At 38.7% G+C, this 20,164-nt stretch overlaps 1 protein-coding gene across 1 annotated transcript in view; it reads right to left on the bottom strand.

The window, feature by feature from the left end:
* Positions 1 to 4,734: 4,734 nt before the first annotated feature.
* Positions 4,735 to 20,164, bottom strand: part of CDH11 (cadherin 11) — a 54,783-nt gene continuing 39,353 nt past the window's right edge. Inside the window, exons 10-11 of the mRNA XM_010346730.3 lie at positions 10,130 to 10,381; positions 4,735 to 7,614 (exon numbers count right to left, since the gene is read on the bottom strand). Coding sequence (XP_010345032.1) covers positions 7,118 to 7,614; positions 10,130 to 10,381 — 749 coding nt within the window. The 3' untranslated portion in view covers positions 4,735 to 7,117. The remainder of the gene's footprint in view (positions 7,615 to 10,129; positions 10,382 to 20,164) is intronic.

Here is a 20,164-nt window from a genome sequence, read left to right as displayed (position 1 = left end):
TTTTGGATATGAGGCTGCCTTCTGAGTCATTTGCAGATTCAGTTTACAGTAGGAAAAGTATAAGTAAAAGCAAAAACAGCAACAATAACCTCACTGATTTGTGCAGCTGGTTATGTATTTACTTTTATTTTTCTCTTCTAGGTCAATCATTTCTAGTATTCCAATCAGAGATTACATATCTCCACCATATGGATAAAGAAAATGAGACACAAAAAATAGATGACCTTTCCAGTGCTAGCAACTCATATAGACTTTCTGATAAGTTTATTTATTAAAGTGAGCCACTTTATTGTTACTATTACTATACTTTAAGTTCTGGGGCACATGTGCAGAACTGCAGGTTTGGTCTATAGGTATACACGTGCCATGATGGTTTGCTGCATCCATCACCCTGTCATCTAGGTTAGGTAATTCTCCTAATGCTATCCCTCCCCTAACCCCCTTGTATGATTTGCTTAGTGCATTGGGGCCCAATTTGATCTGAAGGTGTGCTGGCTGACTATCAAGGTAGGATATCCAATTATGTCAAATCTAAATCTGATGCATTATCATGGTCTTATCAAAGCATTGGGAGGTGGAGGGATGGAAGGTGCCCAGAGGAATTCTGACTTAGAGATTTCTAGTAGTTTAGAAAGCTATAATGCCTAGGACATGAATTTCCTTTTACTCATCCAACCCTGTTTTCTTGCCCCTAACATTTTACTTCCATACCTGTTTTTGGCTGGGAAACTAAAGTTAAAAAAGAGAAGAGATTGGTGTCTTTGGGAAAAGACCATTTGTAATTCTAGAGATCCTGGAATAGTTAGTTAGCTAAGCAGTATTAAATGGACCACCTCTTTACTAATTCATAAATGTAAGTCATTTGAAAATTATATTTCTAAACCCCACTATTTATTTCATATCCTGCCTAATGTTGGGGGCCAGGGAGAGGGAAGGAGAGCATTATCATAGCATAAAATAATTTCCAATTTCCTGAGTTCTTACTGATTTAAAAATAGTGATTGAACTAAGCTCATTCTAGTTGTTATGTAAAAAGGAGTATTCTAATAAAATTATATGCCTTTAAATCTCAATATTTTCAGAAAAGAGATGTCTCTGAAACAAAAGAAGCACCATTGATTGAACAAATGAGCAAAAATATATCAAATATGAAGTTCCTTATATTGGAAGAGTCCAAGTTTGTGCAGGTCTTGACAAGCTCATCCCATTTCAAAATTATTCCATAATATCTTCTATCCAATTATATATAATTGATAATTATGTAAACTTGTCTTCTAAAAAATTAAAAGCTATTTTATCTGTTGCTTTGCTAATATTATGCTGCAAACTTTAGTCAAATATAAGTAAATTCACTAGACAGATAATTAGTTGTTGTTTTTTTTAATATTTGGAGATAGGTAAATTGTCAAGCAGTTCTCTGCCTACTCTATAGTGTGTGAAGACATCTATATTCTATTGTTGGCTCAGGAGAGAGGAAAATGAAACAGTGGATTGATTTCTGAAGAGATGAGTCAGATAAAACAGAAGGCATGAAGTGGTAAATTCTTCCCTTATATTATTCTGAAGGCTGGAATTAGGAAAATAATACAGACAGTAATAATAGAATTGCTACCTTCTAGGGTTTTTCCTGTTTTAGGGATGGTTAGTGGCTGTATAAATGTGAATCCATAGATTCATCACAAGGGCTGGCAATGTAGGACTTACTGCTTCCATTGCACATTTGTGGAAAATGAAGTTCGGAGAGGTCAAGATACCTATCTGAAGTCACACAGCTAGTAAGAGTCAGAGCTAGGCTTTATATACAGGAGTATTTAAATGCCATGCCCAATATGCCATATATTGCTTTTACTTTTCAACTGAATATTTGAGCTCTGTGCAAACTGAATGTTAAGCCAGAATTGTCTCTGTGAACTTGGGAAAGATGACCAGGCTCTCACTATTAGTTTCTTAAAGAGGCAAAGAACAAGGAAATCATATGTAAGTCATGAGGATGAAGCAAACACTAGGGGGACGGTAGCCTCTAATCACGGAAAATGACTAGATGAGTTAATTTCCAAGATAAAAATTCAGTTCTTATACCCAATTCTTATACCAAGATCCAGAAATGGAATCCCCCTTGCTGCCCCCTATTTTAAATCCCGTGAAGAGGATGAAATATCAAACTTCTCTATGGAACAAATGGCTGAACAATGCCTAATTTCTTTCTTTTATATTTGATTTCCAAAATTCTTAATGTAAAATGATGTAAATCCTAGCAGAAAAATTCACAATTCTTATCCTTGTGCCATTTTAGACTTGTAACAGTCTGAGCATTTAGAGATACGATTAAAATCTCTCATCAAACTATGTGGTGATGACTGCTCAAAGTAGTAGCCTGAACACCTGGAGGCTGAGGAGCTTCCATCCCCTTCCAAGTTCTCACTGCCAATGGCTTAGCTAAGTTAGTGATCGTGAGGGATAGCCTTTGCTGTTGGCTTCTTATCCGAAATTTAAAGGGTATGTCTCCTGACCCAAAGTGGTAGAAATGGGATTTTCTCCCATCCAGCTTTGATATCATTTCCTGTGTAGCTTTGGAGAAATGCTTAACCTCTCTGGTCCACAACTGCCTTCAGTGTAATGAAGGGATCGTGGCACATACTTTGTCTTCTCATAGGAGCAGGATGTGTTACACATGTTTAGGACATGACACCCATACAGTATGAGCTCAAGAAAGGCTCACTAATTAAAGAGAAGAATGATTGAATTAATTAATACTCCCTTCCTATTTTTCAAAGCATTTGACATACACGGATAAGGTTTATGCTTACTAATTACCGTTATTAATAAAACTAAAATCAGCATTCCTCTTCAACGCCAGAGGGATTTTACTATTAAAATACTCTTTTAAATTTGAAAGAGAATATTGAAAACCCAATTAGGAAAAAAGCTGTCACTCCTGAGGCTTCAGCCCCTCATTTGATGACTCTTGTACTCCATGTCCAGGACTTACTTCTGCAGTGAGAAAACTGAAAATCCATACTTTCGATGACTTACTTGACAGTCCATCCAGCTGTCACACAAACATCTCCCATTTACAGTCCCACCCAAACTCAATTCGACTTATTTTCCCCAAACTCACTTCTTTTCAATTTACCAATCCTAGGTACTAAGATCATGGTTGACACAATTTTTCAGATAAGGATGCTTAAAAATCACACTGGCAATCTCTAATCAGTCATCAAATCCTGATAAATCTGCCTCATCAGTATATTTGCTTTCATTCAATAGATATTTATTGTGTACCTGTTATGTTTCAGGCACAGTGTAAAGAACTGGGTATACAATGATAAACAAGAAAGCAAGATTCCCTGCCCTCATGGAGCTTACATTCTAGTGGGGCAGTCAGACTCACCCACCCAAACACATACATAAAGCCAAAAAGTAAAATAAGTTTAAAGAGTTGTCATCAATACAAAAAAGAAAAATCAAGAAAGGGTGACCTGCTTTCCATGGAAAAGGGAACATGTTTTGTTTGTATGAGGAACCAAAAGATGGCCAGTGTGGCTGAAGCATGGCTCACTAAAGGAGGATGGAATGGAATGACACTGGAGAGGTTCTCAGGGCCCTGTTCATGTAAAGCAATAAAGTAAAGGCATCAGAATTCATTCTAAGTCTTTGGGAAACCACTGAAGAATTTTAAGCTATGAGATCATGTGATCTGGGTTGTGTGTTAAAAGTATCCCTCTGGCTTCTTTGTGGAGAAGAGTTTGGGAGGCAGAGGATCAGCCAAGAGATAGTGTCCATCATCCGGGTCAGAGATGACCCTGGCCCAGACCAGGCTGATGGCAGTGCAGGAGCAGAGAATTCTTTCCTCTTCTCCATCCCCAAATTACTGAATTATTTCAGGCCCTCATTCTATCTCATGTCGACCTTTGCAAAAGCCCTCCTGGGGCACACCTCTAGGTTTGTATGCTCCTAATCTGTTCTCCACACTGTCTGCCTGCCTGCCACATAAATTTTGCCCCTATTCTGCTCAGAGACCCCCAACTGTACAGCCGCCCTTCACTCTTATTGTCTTATAAAGTTTCTCAAAAAGAGGTGAAGGATATGTCACAATGACCCAGGAGCAGTTTCAAATACCCTGACCTGGTTCCACCTGGCACACAAAGACATGCTCTCTGTATTTTTAACCAATTCTCCAAGAGGTGTAAGTAGACTACTCTTTTATCTTCCCTGTCACCCCCAGAAACCCAGGCCTAAAAGAGATAACTTAGTTAAACCCTAGGTGTGTCCAGAATTGCCACAGCTGGCCTACTCTCTGCTCGTACTCTACATCTCACTGTCTCCTTTCTGTTACATCTTTCATGTTCTTCCTTCAACCTGGAAAGAGAGAAAATATCTTCTTGCATTGTCTAAGAGGGCAAGCGGGTAAATAGGTGATAACAAGATAACAAGGTGGATACTTTGGTACAGGGTTGAATAAGCAAAAGATGTCAGGAAAGGTAGTTAGATTCATTCTGCATCCTGAAGTAAATAGAAAGGGGTTTACAAAATAAGATGAATCAATAAATGAATCAATGAATAAATGATGAATACAAACTATACCCATTACTTGAGGAAAAAAACAGAGACATATTCCTTCTTTCCGCTGCATAGATGGTATAAATCAGTGATTACTTTCGAAATAAGGAAGGACTATTTAAATTAAGACTGCTTTTAAGGCAATGTGTTCCAAATGAAAAATGACTCCACTAGTTGGGAAAGACATTTTATTTCCAAGTTTCTAAGAGTGTTCTACAAACAATAGAGGCTTAAAGAAAAAATAAAAGGTAAAAAGAAAAAGAAAAACAAGTATTCTTAACTACTGAAAGGTAAACAGCCTTTTTAAAAAAGACTTCAACATAAAAATGCAAAAATGTAGTTGTCATCTCTAATCCAAACACATTCCTAGAGAAAAGGATCATCCATGGTGACAGGGTTACTTACAGCTGTATACTTATTTAAATGCTATTCATATTCCTTTTGAGTTATTTCTTCATTGTAAATTCAATCGGAGATCTGTGCAAATCTAGCAAAATATTCTTTGGATTACAAAAACTATATAAAAAATGAACACAACCTGCAATTATGGAAGTATTGAGAATGCGTAATCCTTCACTGAGATGAAAGTTTCTAAAGTGACGTTGTCCACAGAATTTATTCCATTGAAATGTTCAGACCAATTTGATTTAAATGCAAAGTAAAATGGAAGTGAGCACTTCATAAAAAACATTTCTTTGTATGCATGCTGATTAAATCATAAAAATAGTACAAAACATGGTATCAAGAAATGCTTGAAACACAAACTTTCACAATAAAGTCAGAAAAAAAAAACTGTAAAAAAATTGTCTGCAATCCAAGAAAAAGCATGTGCCCTGTGTTTAGGGGGAAAGAGGGAAAGTACTTGTAGTGTGACTTTGTGTGGTCTTTCCCCAAGTATTGCTACGTTTTGACCTTTGGCCCAACTGAACAGGTGAAATGCCCTTCAGGTAAGTTTCAATCCCTCAAGAAACTAGAAACTAGCTGGGAGGCAGGGTGCTATAGACAAACTCCCGGACCAAAAGGCATTGACTCTCAGAATCCCACATGGTCCCTGCCTTCATTCTGAGCTTACGGTCCTAAGCATATTCTAAACAAATGAATGAATTTTGAAATGAATCGCCCTTTCTCTTATTAAAACTTAAAATGCCACATCATTTTACAATTAGTTAAAATTACAGTAGGAAAAATACCCAGTTTCAACTGTCAGAGTCTTACAATAGCCTGGTAGGTTCAACAAAAGAAAAAATAGAATAACATTTGAGTCTGGGGAAAATTTATATTTTGACTCTAGTCCCCCAGGCCCCCAATGCTCAGTGTGGGATACAGAATGTATACCTGGAACATGAGAGTTCTGATTGCTCCATTCCCTCATGGATTCATCTCTCATGGCCATCAAATTATTGATATACAAGATAAATGCATATTATATAAGACATATTGCAAAGTCATAGACTGAACTAATTCTTTCACATCCTTCTTTTCAGAAGATGTGTGTGAAGAGAAGCCAGGAGGTTAACACCAAGAATGCACAAAAAAGCTTTACATGACGTTACAGAATCTTATCTGAAAAAACATTTGTAAAACATACTTGATTTTAAATAAACAATAAAAGCAGTAGACAGACTACAACAGATCATAAATAGGGTTATTAAAAGATCACAATTAAATTAGAAATATAAATGGATCATTAGAAATACTTAACGTTTTTTTCAATGTTAAGAATCAAACCCAGAATTAAAAAAGAATCTTTTTTTATTTCAAAGGTTGCTTCTTATATTGAAGCTCATATTAAAGCAACAGTACAATGTTCATAAAATATAAGTGTGATGCCGTAACATTTTCTTAAATGTCAGAATACTGATATTTGTATGTATACTAAAATAAGAACTTTAAAATTGTACAAATAGATACATTAAAAATGACATAGAAATAGGGCGTCTCTCACTGAAACAAGACAGTTATATCTGGCACGTATTAGTTTAAGATGAAAGTAGAAGCAAAAAGATTTACAAGAATCAGCAGTAACAAGATTGATGCTCAAGAGACATAATTGTACATTGTATTGTACATACATTGTATGGGTTTAAGCTGGCTGAATATTATATATTTCAAGTTTAAAAATGCACTACATATAGAGTGTCCAGAGTTTAAGGCGAAATTACAGCTCAGAACTGTTGTCCTTTCTAATTTTGTGGAAGCTTCTTTGACAACTTAAAAAAGAAGAAAGACTTAGATGTTCATAACACATAAACAATTTCCCTTCATTGTCAGTTCACCATTAGACTTCTCCTTCACTTAAATATTTTGTATGCCAAGTGTTTTTTTTTCCTAGTGAAGTTGATAAACAACTTCAATATTTGCCTTTTTGTGAGAAAAGGTATTTCACAGTATTTACCACTTTGATGTCCTCGCAGTTTTATTAAATGTGTCCTCTCTGTAAAACTTTGCCTGTTTTAAATGAGCCTTTCCTTGTTTTAAAAAAATACCTGTTTACACATCTTCTAGATTCTTGAGAACGCCAGACACAGTTCTTAAGGCCAAATTTGTATTGTTATTGTTAAGAATCATCATCAAAAGTGTCTTTGGAACCATATAAGTCTGCTAGTTTCTTAAAACGAGGTCCCCAGTTCTGTAGATAATCATAGTCCAAGTCTGAATCTGTGGTGGCTGACTCTAGGGAGCTCAGGGACCCGGCCACTGAGCCCCTGCCTTCATAACCATAGATTTGAATGGAGTCATAAGGAGGGGCCGTGGGGTCATTGTCTGCCTCTTGTATTCTTGTATTGATGAAGTCATCGACATCCACGCTGCTGGGTGCTGGCCGGAGACCAGGTCTAGGCATGTACTGATACTCAGGTTTGATGTCTTTGCGGGGGATAAATCCATTGATACCATCAGGATTCTGGAGGGTGGCAATATCAAAGGCTTCTGTGTCTTCTTCCCCACCCCCTTCATCATCATAAGTAATGATGTTCTCACGGACATCTTCTTCCTCAAAGACAATGAGTGGTTCTTTCTTTTGCCTTCTCAGGGTCACGAACAATACTACGATGACTGCAGGGACAGAAAAAGAAAGTAAGCATTTGTGAAGTCCAGTATTCCTGGATTCTTCTACCAGAGGAACTCTGCTTACCGCAAACCATGGGATACAAATGCTGAGAACTGGAAACAGCATAGGAAATGAAAGCTTTGCCTGCAATTCCCAATGATGCATAAAACTGACCCCCATCTGGCTCTTCTTCTACAAATGCTGCCATGAACACATTACACCCAACAAATTGGGAGGTTGGGACTATTTTGAACTTTTAACAAATGAATCCAGATACCACTTAGAAGTCATCTTCCTAAGAACTAGGACAATTCTGCATATGTTGGTCTGTAGTCTCTTGAAAGTGGGTAATGTCAATTTCTCTTTGCAAAAAAATGGTAGCTGTTTTTCCAAGGTTTAAAAATGAGGACATGCAGAGACCTCAGAGCCTGCCTCTTATAGGGGGTGATGGCTAGCTCCTGCCAATGTCTGAGAAAGAACATTGATCCTATGCTAACTTAATGGGAAATCTTATCATAAGTGTGGCTGGATTCTTTGTAGCCACCACAGAGAGGAAAGGAAGTTTATAAAGCCCCAGAAGACAAAACCTTCTGTTTATTTCAGCATAGGAAAAGAGCATCAGCTGGAACCCCAGGTAAAGCAATCTGTCTTCCCTGGGAGAGGTGATTCCATTAAGTTTGGGCAACTTAGGAGGGGTAAGAAAAGTTCAGCCACAGTTTAATTCTTCATTGATTCCCTCTGTTCCCCAAGAGGCCTCTACCATGTTCCATTAAAAGGCTCTCCCACACACCTGGGAAGGTTGAAGAAAATGTTTGCGGCTGAATTTGGCATGCCAAGTGTGCCCCCTCTGGCTCCACCATTGCTCTGAGAAGCAGGGATGAGAGATTGTTTTTTCCCTGGACTTCATATGGATCCCAAAGCTCTGTGCCTTGTTCTCGTGGGCACTTCCACTCACACAGACCACTCCTTTTCACTTTCTCTGCTTGGTGGACTCATTTTTCCTTTCATCATGGATGTATTTCCTGGCCTCCCATCCTGACACCAGACAGGACTACTGGTACCTTCTTCATGCACCAGCCTGGTCCTGTTCTTACCCTCATTGTAACATGTATCACATGGTTCACACATCCATTTCCTCCGCCATGAATTTTTTTAGGGGTTTTTGTATTTTACTTCCTCTGTTTGAAATATTCATCTATCCAAGCCTCTGTCCTCAGCTGGGCAACTCTTTCAGCAGCCAACCTGTGTGTCACATCCCCCAGAAAGATTTCTCTGACCTTCCCAGGCAATGTCAGGTGCTTTCTACTCTGTGCCCCAACCAGCTTGTGTTCATATCCCTATTATAGCACCCACCGTGTGCCTCAGTTTGTTTCTTCATGCATACTTTCCTTGACATACTGTGAACCTGTGGAGCACAGAGATCTCACAGAGTTCTTCTCCTTATCCCTCAGGACCTAACACAGGGCCTGTTGCCCAGAGAATACCCAATAACTATTTGGTAAACTGAACTCACTGGCTCTTTCCTATGGAGTAAAGAGTTTATCTCTTCAAGCATACTTACCTTGACATACTGTGAACCTGCTGAGCACAGAGATCACATTTCTTTTTAGCCCTCAGGATCTAACATAGGGTCTGTTGCCCAGATAATACCCAATAACTATTTGCTGAACTGAACTCACTGCCTCTTTCCTATGGAGTAAAGCTCCGTGAATTCATTGGAGGTAGAACCAAACACCATGGGAAAAGTGTAGGTTTGGTGTCAGGCATGTATGAGTTTGAATCCTGATTTTGTCTCAGAGTTCTGAGACTCTGGGACAAAATGATCTTCCTGAGGTCCAGCAATGACAGATGTTATGAGCACCAGCAAATAGTTATTTTTTTTTTAACAGAATAAGCCACAGATAAGACACAAGTGCAGAAGAGAGGCGCCGAACCCAGAAAGCAGGTGCAGGAAAAGCTTCCAAGGGGTCCCCATGAGCTGAGGTGTTAGCACAGATGTTATGTACGATCATTAGTGGAGGGGTTAGAGTCCTGCTTCTTCCTTCTTGCAGTTCCCAAGTCCTTCCTATGCTGTCTTTTGTTCCTCCTTGTGTGCCTAATGTCCGTAAGCCTTCTTCTTTTTCCTTGTGACACAAAACCATTGCTAATACAGCAGGTTTCTGCCCAAATTCCTCTTATGCCAAACCTTCTCCCATGTCCCTGAAGTCCCCTGCTGACTCCTGCTATACAGCCCTGTGACGGCCAGGCAAAACGTTCATCATGACCTTCCTTCCCTGTTCTCTGCTGGAACCTGCTGGTTCGGTTGCCTGCTCCCCCCAGTACTCCATCAAATGCATGAAGCAGACGTCCCCGACCACGCCCCCGCAAACCCACCCCAGCCCTCTACCCCACTTCTTGTCTTAAACTGTGTCGACACTCATAGCAGGGTCCTGGTTACCAGCCTGTACTTGAGAAGCATGTTTCAAGGAGGGGCATCCGGTTACCAGGCTCTTCCTGCAGGGGACCAGGAAGCGCCCTTACCCAGCAGAATGACGATGCAGGCGAGGATGGCGATCAGCGCGCCCGTGCTCAGGCCGGCGTTCAGGATGTAGGCCTCTGCATTGCAGGAGAGCAGCGCCCCGTTCACGTCGCACCCGCAGACTTTGATGGTGAGAGTGTTGGTGCTACTCATGGGCGGGATGCCACCATCGCTGATGACTATGGGCAGGAGATACAAGTCCTGCTTCTGCCGACTGAAGCCTCCACGCCGGGCGTACACGCCTGCTGTGTTATCTGCAGAAAGAGGGGAGACAGGCCGGGCACCCGGTCAAGACCGTTGGAATCACAGAGGCTCTCTCCTCTGCAGGTCTGAGGGCACTCTCTTATCATAGAGGTGAACCACCAGAATCGTTCTTACTTATTCTTTCATCTAAGTATCTGCAGAAGCCACCGTCATTTGGCATGACAGGATCACAAAACAAACTATCTGCATTTTGGAACAAATCTCAGAAATAGACTCTTTGGGATTTGGTGGGGAATTGCCACGGAAGAAAGGGGAAAAGCCGAGGAGAAAATGATGTGTCAGGCTTGCCAGCGAAGGGAATTCCCCCACCACCTGCCGCCAGCCAGTTAAACATGTCACTCCTCCTGCTTAGAATGATTTGAAGTTTGTTGCTCCCATGACTCAGCACACCTCTGACTGCCTGGTGTACAATTAGATATTATTTCCCTAACCCAGACTTCACTTCGCTTTCTAGGCTCACATCCTATGTTTTCCCACAGAAAACGGTGTGGCAGGCTTGCTATTGAAGGAAATTCCCTGATTGGGTATTGTCCCTTCTTCAAATGCCACAAGAAAGCATGAGCTTCAGCAATCTACTCTGTGTTAGCACAGGAAATGTTAATCATTAAATATTCAAGTGAGTACGAGAAAAAAAAGAACAAAGCTTCTTTCTCTTGTGCAAACTTCCTACTTTATGACAAGCATTTAGCCAATTTTTGTTTGTGTATTTTTGAAAAAGAAATCCCAAGTCCACCTTCAAATCTTACCCAAACTATGAATCCACTCATTAGTCATGGAAATAGACATGATTTAAAGAGAGCAACTATTTTTATAACCCTTGCAGGAGATTCACGGTTTCTTTAAGACCCCAACACCATCAGCTACCCAATTAAACATGTAGCTCACTCCTCCTGCTTAGAATGTTTTGAAGTTTGTTGCTCACATACCACAGTGCACCTCTGCCTGCATAGTGGACTATCAGCGATTATTTCCCTAACCTGGACTTCACCTTGCCTTCCAGGCTCACATCCTACGTTTTTCCATATGGACCAGTTCAGCCTGACATGAAGAATTCAGTTTTGTCCCCCAAGAATGCCACATTCTTCCCTGTACCTGGTCTTTTTATCCATTGCTCTCTTGCTCAAAATACCTCTTCGTTTTTATAACAGTTGAACTTCTCAGGCCTCAAAATAGAATTCAAAAGTTACCTCTTCAGGGAAGCCATCCAAGACCTCTCCCGTCATCTCCTGTGTGACCCATCACGCTGTCTATTCTTCAAGAAATACATAGCCTACTCTTCTGTCATGATTTGTTGACATAACCACTTTGACCTCCGTGAGACTGTGAACTTCTTGAGAATAGGGGATTTTTATCTGATTCATCTCAGTCTCTCCAGGGCCAGAAACAGAGCAGACATTCAATAAATATTTGTTGAACAAATGGCAAAACTGTATTCTGGGAAGGGTTTAACCAAAATTCCAGATGTTGGCTTTCTGTATTTCCCAATCTTGTGTAGCCTCTGTCTCCAAAATGCTTCCTCATCATGTTTTATCTGTTAGCTGAAACTATTTCTAAGATGTACTTTCTAGTGGGAAATCATTGCTATTAAAAAACAGTAGAAATTTTTAGTATGTTCCATCAAATTACACATACATGCATACAGACATACAGTGAACTCCTTGTATGGTCTTCCTCTGTTTGTGGGTTAAGAATCAGAGTTTACAGCAATATGAATGCTGTGACTAGCATCACAGCCCAATAGCTGGTAGACTTTAAATTGACAGGATCCTGAATTAGCTCCTGTAGTAGGTAAAAAAAATCTCAGACTTTCTAAATTATTTAATATATTTTGGGTTAAAAAAATGTATAATTTTCCCTTGATATCTGCAGGGGATTAGTTCTAGGATCCTCCCCTTTATACCAAAATCCAGGGATGCTCAAATCCCTTATATACAATGGCATAGTATTTGCATATAACATACACACATACTCCCATATGTGTTAAATGATCTCTAGATTTTTTATAATACCCAATACAAGTGCTATGTAGTTATTATATGCTGTAGTTTCAAATTTTGTATTATTTTTTATTGTTGTATTGCAATTTTTTGTTGTTTTCTGTTTTTTTTCCCCCTAAATATATTCGATGTTTGGTTGGCTGAATTCACAAATGTGGAGCCCATGAATATGGAAGGCCTATTATGATTTATTTTCTGTTGATTTTACACACACACACACACACACACACACACACACACACACACACGGCAGATTCAGTCTTATTTAGGGATGAGCAGAAATTCTGAGAATTGCAGATGGTGAGGTTTGGTACTCTCTGGCTCTAGTAGACCCTATAACGACCAATTCTCTGTCCTTCACTGCCAACATTTCATCCAAAACAACATGGAACAAGCCCTCAATTCTGTATTTTCTGAATTTTGTATGTTTGGTATACATTCCTCTTATTACTGGGGAAAATTATACAAAAAAATGTACATACTATGAAATAGAATGAAAAAAACAAAAGTAAGCTAATCAAGTAAAATGGCAAGTGAAAATTCAGTCACCTGAGGTTCTTTCCTGCTCTAGGCAGTACATACCATTGTTCCATACTTACCAATCACAACAACAATTACATATCTATAATAAATTAATTCAAAATATATTTTCTCTTCTCGTATGTTTTTACAGTCAAATTAGACTCTCACAAATTGAAAGTTACACTATCTACTCCATTTTAATGATCTGAAATGAATAAAAATGAATGTTAAAAATTTAACTGAATTGCTAGGTTAAAGCTAAGTGTCTGATATTTGTGACATGCCCAGCAGATGACTTGCTTGGTTTATATACTGGGTCCTACTCTGTTACCCATGGTGCCATGGCTGGAGAATATGGGAACAGAGTACTTTTGTTTTCATACACTTGTAGAAGTCATAATTTAAAATCTATGCTTCAGTGTGCCATCCATGCAGACCTGCACTTCCAGATCACAGCAGCTTGGCTTATAGAAGAAGGTACTTGAACCTCAAACACCAATGGCAAACATCGATCTGGGCATGATATTGGCATGTGAATTCAAAATGTTTCATATTCTGAATGACTGAATCCTCTCAGACACATAGAAACCACTACATAAAAGCTCATCAAAGTACCCAGCTGACCAAACCATTTATTTACAGTCCTTGAGTGTTAGATCAGTAGAATCATAAGAACTTTTAAATTTTCTGCTATTAAAACATGCTTTACAAATGGATTTTAAGAACAGTTGAAGAAGTGGGAAATAAATGAGCTAAGGGTTTGTGGGCAAATACTAATTATCTGCTTTTGATTGGGTAATTTTCCTCATCTAGAGTCTCATTTGTTCATCTTTAAAATTAGGAGAATCTTTGATAGCAAGCACGCCTCATGGGGTTGTTACGGAACTAAATAACATGATAGAAACCAGTGTTTATCCTCTGCGCTGTGCTCCCAGAAGGCTCAGGGAATCCTTCTACCAGAAAACTGAACAACCATTATTGAAAACCTCCAGGGCTGGTGAGCTGGCAAAGGTGAACACGGTGGGCAGGAGACGTGTCTAGCAGCCTGGTTTGGCACTTAAGTGGTCTATGTCACTTGAGTCAATAAAATATTCCCCCTTTAGATCCAGGTTGCTCCACCAATGGGAGCAGTTGCTCCACTCCCACCAATGGGAGTGTCAGCCTGCTCTTAGAAGTGGCACTTCTGAGTGGCATTTCAGTATCATGGCCTGCCTTTCTTGTGACCACTCTGATCACTGATTAAAATAGTCACTATGGCCTGGTGTGGTGGCTTATGCCTGTAATCCCAGCACTTGGGAGAACAAGGCAGGCAGATCCCTTGAGGCCATGAGTTTGAGACTAGCCTGACCAACATAGCAAAACCCTCTCAATATTAAAAAAAATACAAAAAATAGCTGGGTATGATGGGGCATGCCTGTAACTCCAGTTACTCAGGAGGCTGAAGCAAGAGAATCTCTTGAACCTGGGAGGTGGAGATTGCAGTGAGCTAAGACTGTGCCACTGCACTCCAACCTGGGAGACAGAATGAGACTCTGAATCAAAAAAAAAAAAAATCCACTATGGGTTGGTATAGCAGTTCACACCTGTAATCTTGACACTTTGGGAGGCTGAGGTGGGAGAATCTCTTGAAGCTAGGAGTTTTAGACCAGCCTGGGCAACATAGCGAGACCTTGTCTCTACAAAAAATAAGAAGTTAAACAATTATCTAGGCAGGGTGACCAGCATCTATAGCCCTATCTACTTAGGATACTGACACCAGAGTCAGTATCTGAGCCCAGGAGTCCAAGACTACAGTGAGCTATGATTGCACCACTGCACTACACCGTGGCTGACAGAATGAGACCCTGTCTCTAAAAAGAAGAAAAAAAATAGCCACTATGGTCAGGAACTTCATGAAAAACAAGCAGGGACACAGAAATAGAAATGGAAACAAACTGACAATAACAGAATCTCTTGAATAGAAACCAATTTTTAATTCTGTTTGACTACATACTAGCTTTAAACTCCGTCTCCATCTTGTAGTGGGCCCCCTTCCATTGGACATATGCATTACTGAGGTTTATGGATAACACAAGATAAAAAGATGTTCAGTGAGGATGTATTTCCATAAAAGTGTCAGATTGGCTCCAGGTTAATAAGATGAAACAAATAAGATGAAAGACAAATATTCCATCAATTTTAACATTTTCATAGAGATTTCTCAGATCTTTTTCTTACATAAGGATTCTAAGAAGTAAAAAACTCAGTTTTTGGGGTCAAACAGAAGTGGGTTTGAATCTTGAATCTTGTACATATTAATTGCCTGACTTTAAACATATTAAAGAGGTGTCTTGGTGTTCCATATTCTTATCTGTGAAACTAATACTTTCAGGTTAAATTTCATTCCATTCATAATGCTACTTAGTACAGTTGCCAGTCTATTGGAGAGGCTCAGTAAATATTAATTCTTTTCTGGGAAGTTCTTCTCTTTGAGCAGTACACTAATGAGGAAGAAGAACTTATTGGCAAAGAGAAGAAAGTGAATTCTTGGAAATGTCATTGTAGCTTTGAATGTAATTGCCTATGCAGAAGGACTCTTCATTCAAAGGTAAGAAAATATTTCATATTCTTCAGTCCTGGGCAAGTTATTTCCTATGACAAGAAAATGTTTTTCAGGCATCTTGGTTTTTCATCTTGATACCAGTGTTCTCATCCCTGGCCACAGATATGTAACCAGTTTTATGTTTTCCCCTACTTAGGACAAAACTTGCAAATGGGGCCATTAATTACTAGAATATATAATGCACAAATTGTAGTGTTTCTACTCATGGAAAAGTAAATTCAGGCTTCTAAGTTTTAGTTTAACCTGGACTCCTAATTGCATGCTGCTTTTACCTGTACACATTTTAATTATACTAATAAAATATAAAAGTTCCTGATAATGATGATCTCCATAGTACCAACAGGGGAATACCAATATAGGTATTCCCTGTATTGGTTATGATGATGATATAACCCAGTGGAGAAATACATAAGCCTGGCATTCAATGGGAACATTAGAATGGAGAGAGAAAAAAAAGGATATCTATAGGGTTATGATGATGATATAGCCCAGTGGAGAAATACATAAGCCTGGCATTCAAGGGGAACATTAGAATGGAGAGAGAAAAAAAAAAAGTCCCTGATAGACAGACTGCACTGGGTGACAACCCTGCAATTAGGGGGAAGAAAAAGGAAAAAATTTGGAGCAGATCAAAGTGGGCAATATTTGGGCCTAGCTCCTATACATCGAAAACCTGAAAACAGGAAGCACCAAAGCAAAGGGCCAGGACCCTCTGCCTTCACTGTGGGGTCAGGAGAGAGACTTATCTGAGGGAATAGCATCAGCAGCCCAGCAGCTTCCCTAAGGCTCTGCAGATGCTCTTCCTTACCAGTCCTTTTCCTCAGCCCATCTCTTCTCTGAAGTTAAAGAATCCTCACAGCTTGACCTGATCAGAGACATTCTATCCTACAAAAAAAGGCCACAGGGCGCTTCAGTCTGGGGATCCTCTCTGGAGACTGATGGGAAGCCAAGAATGTAGGCCAAGTCTTGCTCCCAGGGAGATATTTTGTTCACTGCTGACCCAAATCTGCCTACTCTACATTTCTGCTCAAATCTCAAGAGTAAATAGATCTATCTACCACATGAAAAGCTCCCACACACTTGAGGACAGGTATTCGGTCACTAGCAGAATACTTTGCTCTAGCCCACGCCACTTTCCTTAGAAATGTGGCAATAGCTCTGTCAACATAATGGAAAAGATATTCCTGAGCCCATGTGTGCACACACACACATATCTATCTATCTATCTATCTATCTATCTATCTATCTATCTATCGATAGATAGATAGATATGCATATATAAGCACATACATAAAATGTATACATAGTGTGTGTCTAAAAAGTCTTAGCAGTTGTAAGCGTTAATAATTTCAGACGTATATAGGGCATACAATTACAAAAGGCATCATTTGAGCATTTAATTATTTAGATTTCTTTTATACTCATTTACATTTTTGAATTTTGAAAAATTAATTTCAAGTTTTGATGTCAATGTTTGCCATCTTCAATCCAAGAGTCGGAAATCATAGAAATTTTGTAGAACATTTTTAAAAGTTTGTGGCAATATACCCCTGGTGTTGCTAATGTTCAATGATGAACTTAGATTAACTTAGTAACTCGTGTGTACACCTCTATTTTCTTGCCTTGCTGAACACCCTATAAGCTCTCTACCTACCTGTCATCACTGCATATTTTGCACATTTCACAGCCCACGGTGATTGAACGTCTGACCTCTTCACCAGACAGTAACCTCCTTGAGGGCAGGGGCCTTGTCTTATTTAGCTTTTCACTCATCTTTATGCATTTAGGCATTTAGCAGTGTTGTGTGTGTTGACAGAATAAATGGCTGGATGCTATTCTTTCCAATGCATGTCATATCAATTTGGCTTTTTCACACAGTCAGATTTTACTGATTCATTATCTCACCGTCCATTTCTAGTTTCCATCTTCTTCAACTCCTCACCAATGTTGCTTATATTTATATTGTGGATTTTGCTTTTGCTAAATATCTTCATTTTGCTATCTTTTTATTCTGTTACTACTATTAGTTAAATTGAAGCAGATTTAATTAAGTAACATTGATTGAACTGCTAATATGGGCAAATCCTGTTCTTTGTTACTTTTACATATCTTATCCCAAATAATTTTTCAAACTGTGCAAAGAGTATAATGATTCATAGGAAACAAAATGAAGGAAGAGAGAAGCAATTCTCAGAAGCACATGGAAAATAATAGAACTAGAATCCAAAGTCCTCTAGGTTTCATTGAATTTTATAAGCACACAATTGATCCTGGAACACTGACATTATTGCATTCCAATTAAACTAGTTTCTTTTTTAATATCCACAACCTATTGTTCAATTAGTTGAACCTATTGTTAAATTAGTTGAACTCCATTGCAGCTTATAGTTGGACTCAAAAACAAAAAAAAAAAAAACAAAACAAAAAACAAAACAAAAAAAAACCTGTTTCTAGACTCAGTTTCTAGAAAAAAGAACAGTTCTTAGAAACCTAAGAATTTTGTGGCAATGGGACCCAGAAAAAAATCAGAGGTCCTTGTTCAACAGCTTTTCCCATGGCATTTCTAGACACACACATACACACACCAACACACACCCTTCACAAACAAATTAATGTGAAAGAGATAAGAAGAAGCCTATTACTTTCCCAATATTTTGGAATAAAGGAAATGCTACAATGATGTAAATTCTATAAATGATGAGCCTTAACATACTAATGAACATAATTGACCAAGACTCTGATGGCTATAATGTCTTCTTTCTGAATTAGGGAGCTACACACTACTGTTCTTCCAGTGATTGTCTTTCAGACTGAGTAATCTGCAAAATAAGAAGTACAATAAAGAGTAACAGGGTAGGAATAATCATCCATGTACATGTGAAATTCAAGCATGTGTGTATGAGGTATCGAAGTATGCAGTTTGTTAGCATTAAGAGACTTTTCATTGTTACATTTTATCACATTTCTTATAATCAACTCTGCTTCCACTTATGTTTGAAAACAAATGTCTCCTTGTTGGTAGGGTAAATAGAGAAAAAAGAACATACTGCCCACGTATTTCTTAGTTTAAGACAAAGAAAATTACCAAGAGATTCAGGGGGATATTGACATTTGGGGTCTTTAAGCTAACTAGTTAAGTCAGTGACCACAAACAACCTTGAAAGAATGATGTCTGATCTATCAAGAAGATCTATTTATTTTGTTGTTGTTGTTGTTGTTGTTGTTGGACTGGGGAGACAGCACGTTCCCAGATAAACTCTATTCTGTGTGAGGCAAACTGCAGCAATGAATTTTAGGCAGAAAAGAAACATGATTATTTACACAAGTGAAAATGGCAGGGCATTAAAAGACATCTGCCATTTTGATCTGCCAACAGAGCATCTTCCATATTGGAGCAATTAAGGGAGAAAAATACATTCTACAAAAATCTGTTTGGTTATCTTTAAACTATGAAAGTGAAAAATCAGAAGCATATTTGGATGCTATTTTGTACTGCTCATAAAAAATGTCCTCAGTTTGGTGGAGGGGGGCAGATAAAGTAAAGTATTTATTTGCCAATTAGTTCAATCTCAGTGAATCTATCTGGGCTATCCTTACTAAATTAACACTGCTTTACATGTAAACATTTTTTATTTTTTTAAATTTTTTAAGCAGTGCAAACTCAACTCTGAATGTATCAGTACTCATTGATCTGCCACATGGCCCATCTTGGATATTACACTTGTCAAATGAATATATTAGAAGGTCATCTCATGTTGGTCCCTAACCTTAGGTCTCCAACATAATTTTGTGGACAAGTAAATGAATGAATGGATGAAAGAATGGAAGGGCTGGGTGACAGGGCACTGACTTCTTTAGAATATTCTGGCATCAAATGATGTGTTGTCTTTTACATACCGAAGCTTATTTCATGACAGATTCATTCTTTCCATAATAATAACTAATTCCTAAAATTTCTGAAGAAGATTATATGTCATAAAGTGTTTTCTCATCTACTTCTTTACTTTTAATTTATGCCTTTAGTCAACCTACTTTTCCTAAATGTTTGGATATTGCCTTCACAGAGTACATATTCTAGTGGGAGATGGGGAAATGTTTTATATTATTAGAATTTATACTGACAAGAAAAATTAAGCTTAGGGCAGTATTCCTGAAGCACTAGGAAGAAGCAGCCAAAATGATCTGAGATGTTGGGCCAGACTTCACTTGAGAGATGACTTCATGTACAGTGAGACTTAAAGGAGGAAGTGTAGATGGGGGAGTAAATTCCCTGCACCTGGACATGTGAGAGCATGGCATATTTGAAAAATCTGGACATGGTTTTACATTTCTGAATCTTAAGATTTAAGGTAGCAAGAGAAAGGAGATGGTATAGGCAAAGTGTACAAGGAGTAAATCATGGGATGTCTTGCTCACTAAGCTATGGAGTTTCAGTTAAATATATAGGAAATAGAGAGGCAGGGAAGAATTTTTGAAAGAGAGACACATCGTCAGGTTTATTTTTGAGGACTGAGTGAAGTGGGGTCAAGGCTGGAGTCAGACAGACCTGTTTGGAGGTCACCATGTAGTTACAGCTTCTCTGTGGGTAACTCCACTCATGGTCACTATCAAAATTAGTTGTGCTTTCACAATATAACTAACTTTGCCGAATG

The sequence above is a fragment of the Saimiri boliviensis genome, chromosome 1 (genome assembly GCF_048565385.1).
Source record: "Saimiri boliviensis isolate mSaiBol1 chromosome 1, mSaiBol1.pri, whole genome shotgun sequence".
NCBI lineage: Eukaryota > Metazoa > Chordata > Mammalia > Primates > Cebidae > Saimiri > Saimiri boliviensis.
This window is presented reverse-complemented; position numbering and strand designations above follow the sequence as displayed.